The sequence below is a fragment of the Halichoerus grypus genome, chromosome 6 (assembly GCF_964656455.1).
Source record: "Halichoerus grypus chromosome 6, mHalGry1.hap1.1, whole genome shotgun sequence".
Lineage (NCBI taxonomy): Eukaryota > Metazoa > Chordata > Mammalia > Carnivora > Phocidae > Halichoerus > Halichoerus grypus.
Genome location: NC_135717.1, coordinates 159,133,332 through 159,145,922, shown reverse-complemented (window position 1 = coordinate 159,145,922; position 12,591 = coordinate 159,133,332). Strand labels below are relative to the sequence as shown.

Genomic DNA, 12,591 nt, shown 5'->3' with positions numbered 1-12,591 from the left:
TAAACTTTACAGCTATCTTTCCTTTTAGTTCTCCCATTAAGGGAATTTGTATTTTCAGACAACTATGTGCATTATACTGGAAACATAAATCTGACATGGACAAAATTTGAAGTGGCAATGGTCAAGATATGACAAGTGGCAGCTGCTAATCTTGGTGAAGATATGGACTGCAGGTGGGTGAAGAACAGGTGAAAAAGGTCAGTGGAATCTCAGCCCACTTAAGTCCAACAGCTGGGACAACGTAAAGGTCCAGGTGTTTAAAGAGTCACTCAACTCTCTCCATAAATAAATAAATAAATAGATAGATAAATAAAATAAAATAAAAAACAAATAAAACCAAACTTTTCCTTGTGAGGAAAATTTCTGTGAATTTATGATTTAGAAGTGGGGAAGGGAGGCGAGAGCAACAGGCAAATCTGGTTCAATGCCTAGGCAGCTGGAAAGGTCTGAAAATTGAAGGAAAAACCAAAACAGTCCATAAACTCTGTTGAATGGATGAACATCTCTAAATAAAAACATAATGCAAAAATTATATTTGGAAGGAGGCCTAAGAGTTTACAAAGGTGACTTCTATGAAGAACTGTGGGATTGGGGGCTAGGGATAGGTTTACTTTTCTATGTACCTTTACGAATTTTTAAGACACGCACGCTCAACCTTAGAAAGATTAGAGTCTAGGAGAATCCCTTCTTCCCATCCTCCAAGTATCTCTTCCTTTCTCGCAATACAATTTCCTGTCAAGACCGGCAATACTCTCGACGCCCCTTGAGGGAACAGGTCCTCAGTCCTTGTGAACTGAACCAGTTCCTCCGTACTGCCTATCCCAGAAAGGTGGCCAGTTAGGTGGAAGAAAGGGGTGAAGGGCTCTAACGCTGACCCTACAGGCTATTGCGACTCCAAAAACCTCCAGTTAGCGGCCTCAGGTGTAAGGTTGATTAGCATTGGCCGCGCGGGGCTGTTCCTATTATTACGTAGTTCTATTTCCGTGTGGGAGAAAGCACCCAGGCAAAGGTGCGTCGCCCCCGCACGGCGCTTTAGGACCTGCAACTTCCACGACGCTGCACCCTGAGCCGGCGTCCAGTCGGGCTACAGCATCGAGGCCCAACTCGAATTCTTGGTTGGCAGATTCGCCACTGTTGGGTGTCAGAATTTAAAATGAAAATTCGAATTTCTCTATTTTGGAGACCCTTTCAGTACAAGAAAACAGAAGCAAGAGAGATTTGGGGTCCTTGAATATTTTTATCCTCTGGCTTCCACCCAGCGGGCCGGGAAGTTTCGTCGAAAGTGACGACGCGGACGCTCAGGTCGCCGTTCCTGGCGCATAGTCGCCGCGGCCCGTCGCTCCCGCCCACGCCGGGAGTCCGACGTGGAAGTTGGTGGCCGACCGGACTTCCAAGGGATCCGCCTGGGAGCCGGAGCCGTAGGCCAAGGCGAGCAGAGGTGGCGGCGCCGAGGCTCGAATAGGAGTCGCTGCCAAGGCCGGGGGCCTCTCACCACCGATAAGGGCGGACAGGCGGTTCATCATGGGTGAGGGATCCGAGAAGGGCTCCCGGACGCGCTGGAGGGGCTGCGGCCGACGGCTGGGGTCAGGAGGAGGAGAGGGCCCCGCCTGGGAAGCCCAGAGTAGCCAGCTTTTCAGGCGCGGGTCGCTGAAGACTTAACTTACCTTGGCTGTTCACCTGTGGGGGTGGACCCTGCCTCGAGCTTTTGCCGCTGCCCTCACTCTTTTTCCTTTCACCCCAGAAGGGTCAGGGGGTGGGGGTAGCGCGGGCCCGGAGAGCGCTGCGGCCTGGGAACCCGGCCCTGAGCCCTTTCCCCTGACCATGAACTTTTCCCTCACCTCCTCAGACCCAGCTCGACTTGGGGGGCAGAGTTGGCCTTGAGAAGCTTGGCAATTTGTCAGTCGCAGGTGCGCTGAGGTTTCTTGCGTGAAAAATGAGATCTGACCCCACAGTGGAAGCTTGATTCTCTCTTCCTGGCCCCTGGGATTGCGTCAATTTAAAAAATCCAAAAAGAATTGTTGCTCACAGTGTTTTATAGCCAACTTGGCATTTGCCTGCTTATCTGTAGCTTTTCATGTAGATGATAGAGTAAGGTGGAGAAGGAAATGGGGAGGGTACTGGTCATTACTGGTCAGTGAGTGAAATTTTAATATCGATATTTGGAGTGCTAATTGAGGGCACTACATTGTCATCACAAGCACAAGCTAGCTTCCCTCCCCGCTGGAACCCAAATGAAGGTGCAGATTTTTAAACTGGTTTACAACTGTCCAAATAATGCAAATTCTTTGGATTATTTTAATTCCTCTACCATTTTCCGGGGGATTTCCTTCTTGCCCTGGATCATAAGTGCTTTCCTGTCTTTTTCCATACCTCCCTTTAGTTTTTTTTTTTTCCTTAAAGATTTTATTTTTAAGTAATCTCTACACTCAAGGTGGGGCTCAGATTTACAGCTGCGAGATTAAGAGTAGCATCCTCTACAGACTGAGCCAGCCAGGTGCCCCAGTTTTTTGTTGTTGTTGTTGTTTTTAAGGTGTAAAAGGTAGAAAGGATTTTGTCAAGTTACACACCTTCTGTTACACTTTCCCAAGGTTCTCTGGCCCATGGTGTCTTCGTTTTTCCAAATTTGCGGCTTTTAATTGTGCCATTTCTTTGTCAGATAACCATGTATTGCATATGACATCACTTCAGTTGTCAGCTGTTTTTTTTTTTTATTTATTGTTAATGTAACTTTCTTTTAACCTTCTCTAATGGCTTTTGGTGGGGAAGGGCCAAAGTGTTTTTTTTCTGGTAATCATTAAAGAAAAAATGTATTTTAAAAAAGCTTCTGTGGTGCCTGGGTGGCTCAGTTGAGCCTCCCGCTCTTGATTTCGGCTCAGGTCATGATCTCAGGGTGGAGAGATCCAGCCCTGTGTTGGCTCTGTGCTGGGTGTGGAGCCTGCTTGGAATTCTCTCTCCCTCTCCCTCTGTCTCCCACCATGCTTTCCGCGCGCTCTCTCTCTCTTAAAAACAAAAACAAAACCCTTTCTTTTGTTGTAAAAAGAGTAATAAAGACTAAATCACCACCTCCCCTACTCTTAGGGATTTCTTATTTAAATGCAATCCAAATGAATCAACGCCTTAATCTGTTACCAGGAGGCCCTGCTGAGATAAAGGATAATTTTTTAATTTTAATTTTTTTCCAGGTTTCTTGAGGTATGAATGACAAAACTGCATATATTTAAGGGGTACAATGTGATGTTTTGATATACATTGTGAAATGATTACCACAATCAAGCTAATTAATACCTCTGTCACTTTACATTAGCTTTTTTGTGTGTTTGGTAAGAACACTTTCAGATCTACTCTCTTAGCAAATTTCAAGTGTACAATACATTGGTTTGCTGTAGTTACCATGCTGTTCACTGGGTCTCCAGAACTTACTCATTTTATAAGGAAAGTTAGTACCCTTGACTGACATCTCTCCCATTTCCTCCACTCCCCAAGCATCTGATAACCACCATTCTATCATTCAGTCATTCTATCATTCAATCACCAGTGGTGATTCTGATAATCACCACTCTGTTCACAAGTGCTTTTATATTACACATTACCTTATGTACAAGAAACTTTCTGGAAATATTTCATGGTACAGTGAATGTAGCTTTATTATTTTTTTAAGTGAGTTTTCTCTCAAAAATAGGTTTTGTTATTTTGGGCTTCTGTATCTCACTTTATTTTGCAAGTTATATTGGTTACAGAGAAATCTCAGTGATTGAAGGTAGTTATGATGGTGCTCGTGTACAGTGATAATAATTGCTTTTCACATGTGAGAACCTCATTGTCCCACTGTCATTCTGATTTGTCCCTTGGTGTTTAGGGGTTATGAGATCATGCTAAGGTATCTATATTCTCATGATTAGAAAGTGAGCTCCAGGGCGTGCCTGAGTGGCTCAGGAGGTTAAGCAGCTGCCTTTGGCTCAGGTCATGATCTAAGGTTCCTGGGATCGAGCCCTGCATCGCTCTGCATCAGGCTCCTTTCCCTCTCCCTCTGCTGCTCCCCCTGCTTGTGCTCTCGCTCTCTCTTTTTCTCTCAAAGAAATAAAATCTTTAAAAAAAAATTTTATTAAAAAAAATGAGCTCCATGAGGACAGTGGTTCTTGTTTCTCTTATTCTGGAATATATCTTGTGCCTTCCTGACACAGTATCTAGGACATGGTGACAATCAGTAATTACTTGATTGATGTTGGTTAATATATATCATTGGGAGCAAAGTTATGCACCTAAGAATTGAGGACAATATTACAGTATTATTTAATTTGGTATAGCTTTCAAAAGGCAAGATTAAATGTTTTGTGGACTTAGTTCACAAAATGATATTGAATGAATTTTTTTCTTTTATTATTTTTTCAGGTGGCTTTTTCTCAAGTATTTTTTCCAGTCTGTTTGGAACCCGGGAAATGAGGATTTTAATTTTGGGATTAGATGGAGCAGGAAAAACTACAATTTTATACAGATTACAGGTTGGAGAAGTCGTTACTACTATTCCTAGTAAGTGTTGGTATGATAAACTAATTGTAGGGGTTTTTGTTTTCCATCTAATGTAACTTTATTTCTGATTAAGTAATTCATATAATGTAATTTTAATATAGTAAGGTTTGTAAACTTCTAGTGTGGACATAATATTGATAACATTTTTTATAAATTTAGAGGCAATTTGTAAACCCCTGTGCATGGCTGGGTTTTGCTGTTTTTAAAGTTGGCTAGAGTTAAGCCACTTAATCTCATTGAGAGCCAGTATATTTATTGATAAAATGAAGATAATACCCACTGACTTTAAGGGGGAAATAAATGAAGTACATAAAATACTTTGTAAACCTGTTTAAAGAATTATATAGGTGTTAAGTGGTATTATTGCACCTGATGTGCTTTTTTCCCCCTATATTTGTTACTATTTTAATTAAGATTTGTTTCTCTTAAGTAATTCTATTGATTGCTTGTAAAGAACTGAGGGGAAGAGACTGACTCTTGAATTAATCTGGTACCTAAAAGTATCAAGAGAAGAAATACCTCAACTTTAAATCAGTTGTTGATATTTTAGAAGGATATTCTTAAACAGTCCTGTTTGACTACATGAGAATACTGTTATTTATACTTTTTAAATTTGTTGACGTGAATTTACTTAGAGAAGATTAATATATTTAAACTAAGTTTAAGAGTTTGTAGCATTTGCTCAAGAGTATTAAATTATGCCTCTAAAATCACTCTGTCACGCAAGGTATTTCTATATTTAGTAGTATTTAAATTTCCAGATTAAAAAAAAAAGTCTAGGTTTTATGAAAGAAGAACTTTTTAAACCCTGTGGCTTCTGTTATTTCTTTGTGCCACCTTCAAAAAATTTCAGTTCCCTTGGTTTTTGTTTCTCAAAATCACCCATCTCTATTATGGTTAAGTCTTGGCCCCTGCAGTGCACATAGCCCAGTGGATTGCATTTCAGTGAATTCACTTTACAGCATACTCTTGTCCTGTGCATATAAACAGTGTTTGTAATCGAGGTAAGATGGTGATTACACTCCTACTTAATTCTAAGGGAGACATCATGAACTTGCTTTTTAGTTTTTCACTCAGGTTTATTATAGCTATTTTTTAGTTGTGATAGGGAATGCTTACCATATACTCATTAGCATCATTTACCAATATAGATTTAAATTTAAAACAAAAATTAATTGTCCAGTTATAGCTATAAGTCATTTCTTACTTTTTTTTAAGCTTCTAAAATCTTAGTAATCAGTTTTTTCAGCATCCTCTGTATCCTTCCTTAGATTCTTTTCAATGAAAATAGTATCCTGCCTCAGCTGTGTGATGCTAGAGCTCCACCTAAAAAGGATGTCAGGGAAGAGATGGGACATCTCCCCTTTGATCATCCAGCCATGACCTTATTACAAATGAGCTCTTGAGGAAGTCTGCAGAGGGTCTGTGAGATTGCCACACTTAGAGAACCCAGTTTCCATAAAGTGGTATATAGCTGTTACTGAATCCTTAACCCACTAAAGTTTAGAATTTGGGCTTTCTTGGTTTTGTTCCCTGTTTCCTTGCTGCCTATCAAAATTCCATTTTTGGTAATATATCTACGGCTGTTCTTTCTAAACATAACCTTCTAAACACTTGTATGCCAGGATTGTATTATACAGGGAGTTTAACGTAGTAGGATTTCTATTGAGCTAAAAATTCTGTATTTGCAGAGGTGATTGGGGATTCTTATATAACCTGAAAGTGGTGCTGAACTTGCTAATTGATGGTGTGTGTGTGTATAGCACAGCAACTGTTTTGTCTTAAATGGAATAATATTTTAACCAATAATGTGATTCAGTAGTAATTTCATTAATTGCTAAAATTGGATTGGATACTTTGAAGGTAGAACGCGTTAGTCTACGTATACTACTGATTTTGATTTCTCTTCTAGCTATTGGATTTAATGTTGAGACGGTAACATACAAGAACCTTAAATTCCAAGTCTGGGATTTAGGAGGACAGACAAGTATCAGGTATGGTACAGAGACCAGATTACTTTGTAGTATTGAACATTTATTGGCCCTTTTAAGGTTAAGAGCAATAAACCAAGTATGTTTTCTTTTGTAATTTAAAGGGAAGCCACTTAATTTAAAATGAGGTAAAACTGCTTATTTGCTCAGTTGAATTAAAATAAAATTTAAGGAAGCCAGTTCTTCAGATATCACCTTAATGACAAATTTTTTCATGAAAATCTCAAGATCTACTTCAGTAGTTTTTAACTGAAAAGGGTCTTCCATTTAGTTCTTGTCATTTTGTGAAACAGACTGTTTTGGATTTTATAAAAATAACTTTCAATCCACCATTTAGGGCTAATGTGAACATAGATGCCCTCTAGAACTTAGGTCTCCTGCCCAGCATTCTGTGCTTGGCATGGCAACTGTGGATGTTTGGTGACTGTCAGTGTTGCTCACTATGGTACCTACCATCTTAAAATGTAAGTAGTACATTCTCCAAACATCCTGCTGCCTTTTAACTTGTTTTATTTTTTGAACTGCTTTTGAGTCCCTCTTTAATTTTAGCCATTTCTACTTCATGAAGTCTTCAGTAGTCAATTTAATGTCTGCTATATAAAATCATATTAAAAGTTTTTTAAGAACCCATTCCTTAAGGAGTTCCTAGTTAGAGATTTATTAAATGTTAACAGTAACGTCCGTGTATAACTTTATCTCAGTACAGTTAGTGATTTTATAGATTGATTATAAAGTACTTTCTTAGCCTAAAGTCTGAACTCATTTTGAAACTTCTTGATCCTGTGATTTAATGTTTATCATTCCACCCCCATCATATCTGAAGGATATGATACATACCATCAGAAACAATGAATCATGGCATTGATTCTAACATGGGGGGGGGTGGCAATATTGGCATGTAAACCCTCCAGTCCCCATCATTGCCAAGTCCTAGCATATAAATTAACATAGCAGGTTGTTTTTCTTTCAAATAATAATATATTCTCCCTTTCTGAATTTTCTTTAGGCCATACTGGAGATGTTATTATTCAAACACAGATGCAGTCATTTATGTAGTAGACAGTTGTGACCGAGACCGAATCGGCATTTCCAAATCAGAGTTAGTTGCCATGTTGGAGGTAAGAAAACTTTATTCGAATGTGGGGAAATCTTTTACGTTTGCTTGCTAGTTTTCATTGTTACCACATGTAGGAATAATTAAAAGGAAAGCAGGGATTTTTTTCCCCCCTTGTCGTTAGTATAATTTTCTTTTATACAAATTATTTCCTATTCCAGAAATTCGGTTGGGAAGAGAGAAGGAGACAAAAAGACAAAAAAAAAAAAATCAAATCAAATCCAGCCATGTAACTTCCTTTAAACTAGATTTCTTGATTTCTAGGAAGCTCAGAGCTGAACTCTTTCTAAACTGAAAATTATTTTAAGTTACTCCTATGAAGTGCTTTTTTATAAAATCTATTTCTAGTTGTATAAGTTAGTTTATGGAAGCAGATAAGGGTATAAATAATAAGAAAGCCTATTTGTTTGTTTTAGAATTTCTGGGTTTCTGGCACACCTCTGGCCCTTGTTTGTTTATCTCTTCCAGCTTTTTCATTCTTTATTCTTCCCTGTGTTTACAGTCCTTTAGCCATACTGACCTTTCTGTTCTTTGGATACACTAAGCTTGTACACTGATCACCTGGCTTAGGGCTTTTTGCACCTCCTCATCTTTCTGCTTGTAATGCTCTTCCTCCAGATCTTTGCATGGCTACCTTCTTGGCATGTTTTATCTCCCGTTTCTGCCTCAGAGAGCAGCCTCAGTTATTTTCTAACACCTTATTCTACCTTATTTTTTGTACCACTTACTGTTTCTTTGTTATTTTAAAATATATTTGTTTGCTTATATATGTCTCCCACCCTAAAATGTAAGTTGAGTTTACCCTAATATTCCTGATGTGTGGAACAGTGTACAACTTAAAAACTCAAAACATTGTAGTCACTGAAGATAATTTATTGGCTAACTAAATTCAGAGGATGCATTAAATAATCAAAAGTTTAAAAAATCTCCAGTTGTTAAATAAGCTTTTCGAATGTACTTATGGTTAATTTAATAATGAAATTACCTTTGCTTGAGAAAATTAGATGAGTAAGTTCCCTTTTCCTATGAGAACTATGATTCTGAATTAGCCAATCGTTGAATGCTTAAATACAAGTTTTCTAGGCCATTTGATTACCTAGGTAGAAACATTTTTGGAATACTTTGGACTTCTGATTTCTTGACTACTGACTTATAAATTGCAGACCTAATAGTTTTAAACTTCTGCTTAATTTTTTTCACAACATAGCATCATATTTATCATAAGAGCTTCTTAGACCAAATTTAAGTATAAGGAATTTTAAGGGACTGTTTAACCCATCAGTGTAATGGGTTTTTTAAAATAAAACCTTTAGTTAGATGTAATTCAAATGGTATGGATTTTTATCATAAAAAGTACTGCGTAAAAGAAATGCGTTATTAGCTTCAGTTTACAGTTCTTGAGTTGTGCTGGATTATTTGTGATATTAGGATTTGACTTGTATAATTGTATGAGAACTAAAAATTGTATTCATTCTTTAGGAAGTAATTTTTAATTGATCCAGTCAATAAATATATAATGTAAAGTACATGTAGCATATGATCAGGTCTGTTATCTGTTACATTCAAACTTAGACAAAACCACTGTAAGTGATCCCATTTTTGTACACAAAAATAAATTCTTCCTGGAGTAAAGAATTAAATGTAAAAAATAGAAATTGTTAACTCCAAGAATATGTAAGTGAATATGGTTAACATTTCTGGATAGGGAAGGTCTTTCTAAATCAAAGGATTGGAAGGAATTACAAAAGAAAAGATAGATTTAATTATATTAATACAAACAAAAACCCTGCAAATACAAATTAGGGTAAAACAGGGAACCAGGACATAGTTTTACAACCAGTGACTAAAGATTAGTGTTCTTAATCATATCAAGACCCTTTGCAAATAAATAGAAAACTGAGCAAAAGGCATGAACTTACAGTGCACACGAGAAAACTGTATTGCTGGTAACATTTGCATTTCTAATACTCTGATAAATAAGTAATGAGATGCTATGTTTGGAAAAATATGTAATTTCTAATTCTTCCAAGGCTGCATTGAAGAACAGTACTGTCATACACTGTTGATGGAGTCTAAAGTGTTATAACCTTTCTGGAAAGCGGTTTATTAATATATATATAACAATAACCCAAAAAAAGTTCATACTTTGATTCTATTTTTGGAGAATTTATTAAGGAAATAGAGATTCACACAAAGAGTTCTGTGTAATGACTGTGTCCCTTGAGTTTCTGTAATAGTCAAGTAAAAAGAATCTAGTAAGAGTCTAATACTGAACAGTAGTTATATAGTTTATGGTGTATGCATTCATAGTATAGAGTATATTTAACCATTAAATTTTTTTTGAAAATTTTGATTGGGAAAATATCCATGATTTAATGTTTATTTTTTAGAGCAGGGTATAGAACTGTATGTAAATGTGATCTCAAATGTATAAATGTATTTATTAATAAACTATAAGTATCTGAATTACAAAGCAGTAGAAAATACCCAGAATGTTAAGAGTGATCATGTTTGGGAGGTAGGATTATGGACGAAGCTTCTTTTCTTCATACTTTTCTATAATTTCAAATGATTTATAATGAACATTATAGATTCATAATTAGGGAATATACTCTTTTTTTTTTTTTTAAGATTTTATTTTATTTATTTGACAGAGAGAGAGAGAGACAGCTAGAGAGGGAACACAAGCAGGTGGAGTGGGAGAGGGAGAAGCAGGCTCCTGGCCGAGCAGGGAGCCCGATGCGGGGCTCGATCCCAGGACCCTGGGATCATGACCTGAGCCGAAGGCAGACGCTTAACGACTGAGCCACCCAGGCGCCCCGGGAATATACTCTTAAAATAATGTATTTGTTGGCATTTCTTTCTAAACTCAAGGAAGCAAATTGATTAGAGAAAATTAAATACCTTCTATTTTATTTAGGAAGAAGAACTGAGAAAAGCCATTTTAGTGGTGTTTGCAAATAAGCAGGACATGGAACAGGCCATGACTCCGTCAGAGATGGCAAATTCACTTGGGTTACCTGTGTTGAAGGACCGAAAATGGCAAATATTCAAAACTTCAGCAACCAAAGGCACTGGCCTTGATGAGGCAATGGAATGGTTAAGTATATTTCCAGAAGTCATTTGTGCATTTGTTCGTGTGTGCAGCTGTTTGCACACATGTGTGATTTCCTCTTAGTCTTAAGGATGAAATTCAGATTACTTAGCAGCTTATCATATTAAGTTCTTCCAGCCTTTTCTTCCACTGGTCTTCCATATACATCAGCTATTATTTCAATCACACCTACCTGATTATAGTTAGATAAGCCAGTCTTCTGCCTTTTTTTTAACTTCTCCCTTCCTCACCACATCCTCCATTCCTTATCCTTCAGGACTTAGGTTAAGACTGTCTTCTCAAGAACCTTCCCTTGCATGTCTCCATGCCCACTGCCTTACCACACACATAGTTGGATATCCTTGTCACAGACCAGTGATACAGTAGTTACACTATCCTGTAATTGATTAGTGCATCTACTCATTAGATTTTAAGCTCCATGAGGACTGAGACTAGTTTTCACCTCTGAGTTATCCACATCTAGCCATGCTGCAGTAGTTACAGCCCGGAAAGAAGATATTTGGTCTTTTTGATTATTCATTCAGAGCATAGACAAAAGTGAAAGCTAAAAGGCTTTCATGGAAATTGGGTTCATAACATCATTCTGCAGTGTAACTGTCTTAGCCTTCGTCATTTAAAGTGCTTTGGAATCCACTTTCAGTATAAAACTTATCATAAATGATCATGCTGTATACCTGAAAGTTTGAAGTTAATGTTATGAAACTGTCATTTTCTCTTCACAGGTTAGTTGAAACGTTAAAGAGCAGACAGTAATTCAATCACTTCTATCCCTGTGAAATGAAGACTACATCACATATCCCTTTGGAAACAGTTAAGTGTGCTTCATGCTACTAAATGTTAAAACTGTGTGATTGTTGGCATATACTGAACTGACTGCAATATTTGTAATAAATATAAAAAATAAGTATTTGGTTGGAAGGGTAGTTCACCCATGATTGAACCAACTGAATGTCTGTTCTATGTAATGTAAAATCTTTCCTTGCTTTCTTAAGTATATATTCTATTTGTATGGAATTCTTATTCAAATAGAGTCCTATTAAAGAATGTACTCTTATTGAGGAAAAACCCTCCTATTTTTGAATTAGTGGTTGCCGCTTGTTTGTATAAACACTAATAAATATCTTAACTCAGATTTTTTTCCCCTAAAATGAATTAAGTTCTTCCAAAGATTAGACTTAGTAGAGTAGGAACACAGTGTGGGTAATACAGTTTTCATTTGTTTAATGACCACTTTATTTAAGCTGTTTTGTTTAAAAGCTTTTGGGTATAGGCATGAAGCTGAAAAATTATTTTGGTGGTTAACCTCACTGATGTCTATAATTGTCATTTTATAGTACTTTATAGTAGCCAAAAAATTTTTCATATATACAGGAACCCTGTGATGTAGGTAGGACAGGTTGTAATGTCTTTATTTTATGGACATGGACCCAAGGTTCTGATAAGTTGGCTTGCTCAGGGCCACCTGCTAGTGAAGTCAGAACAGGGCTGAAAGTAAGATTTCATTGTCAAGCTCATCCCATAAACTATACCATAAATTCCTGAAAATGTCAACACTGGTAACACAGACAACCTCAATTGCTTAAATAAAATTATGCTAATTGAAGTAGACACGGTACATTCAAAATAATTTCTATAAATTTGTCTATACTAGTAGAGGTAGTAAAAACAATCCTAAATGGTTATATTTGATGGAATCCACAATGTATTAAAGGAAATTTAAAAAAATCTGTTTTAAGAAGCATTGTAAGAGATGTCTTTATTGTCTTTCATTTCTTTTATCTGTAATTGGACATGTAAATTTGGTGAAAAGTCAAAACCATTACTGGTTGTACAGGGAGAAATGG

The 12,591-nt window shown here is 37.1% G+C and overlaps 1 protein-coding gene across 1 annotated transcript; it reads left to right on the top strand.

Annotated features, from left to right (window-relative positions):
• The first annotated feature begins 1,315 nt into the window (after positions 1-1,315).
• ARL1 (ARF like GTPase 1) lies at positions 1,316-12,360 on the top strand. Its single transcript, XM_036123350.2, has 6 exons — positions 1,316-1,525; positions 4,390-4,527; positions 6,440-6,521; positions 7,525-7,636; positions 10,553-10,731; positions 11,470-12,360. Exons 1-6 carry the CDS (start codon positions 1,522-1,524, stop codon positions 11,498-11,500), a joined length of 546 nt encoding a protein of 181 aa, XP_035979243.1. The 5' UTR covers positions 1,316-1,521; the 3' UTR covers positions 11,501-12,360.
• The last annotated feature ends 231 nt before the right edge of the window (positions 12,361-12,591 follow it).

Excerpts from the sequence above, each read along its gene's own strand:
- ARL1 (XM_036123350.2), top strand. Across the intron at positions 4,528-6,439 it reads AGTCGTTACTACTATTCCTA|CTATTGGATTTAATGTTGAG; the intron begins GTAAGTGTTGGT and ends TTTCTCTTCTAG. Across the intron at positions 10,732-11,469 it reads CTTGATGAGGCAATGGAATG|GTTAGTTGAAACGTTAAAGA; the intron begins GTTAAGTATATT and ends TTCTCTTCACAG.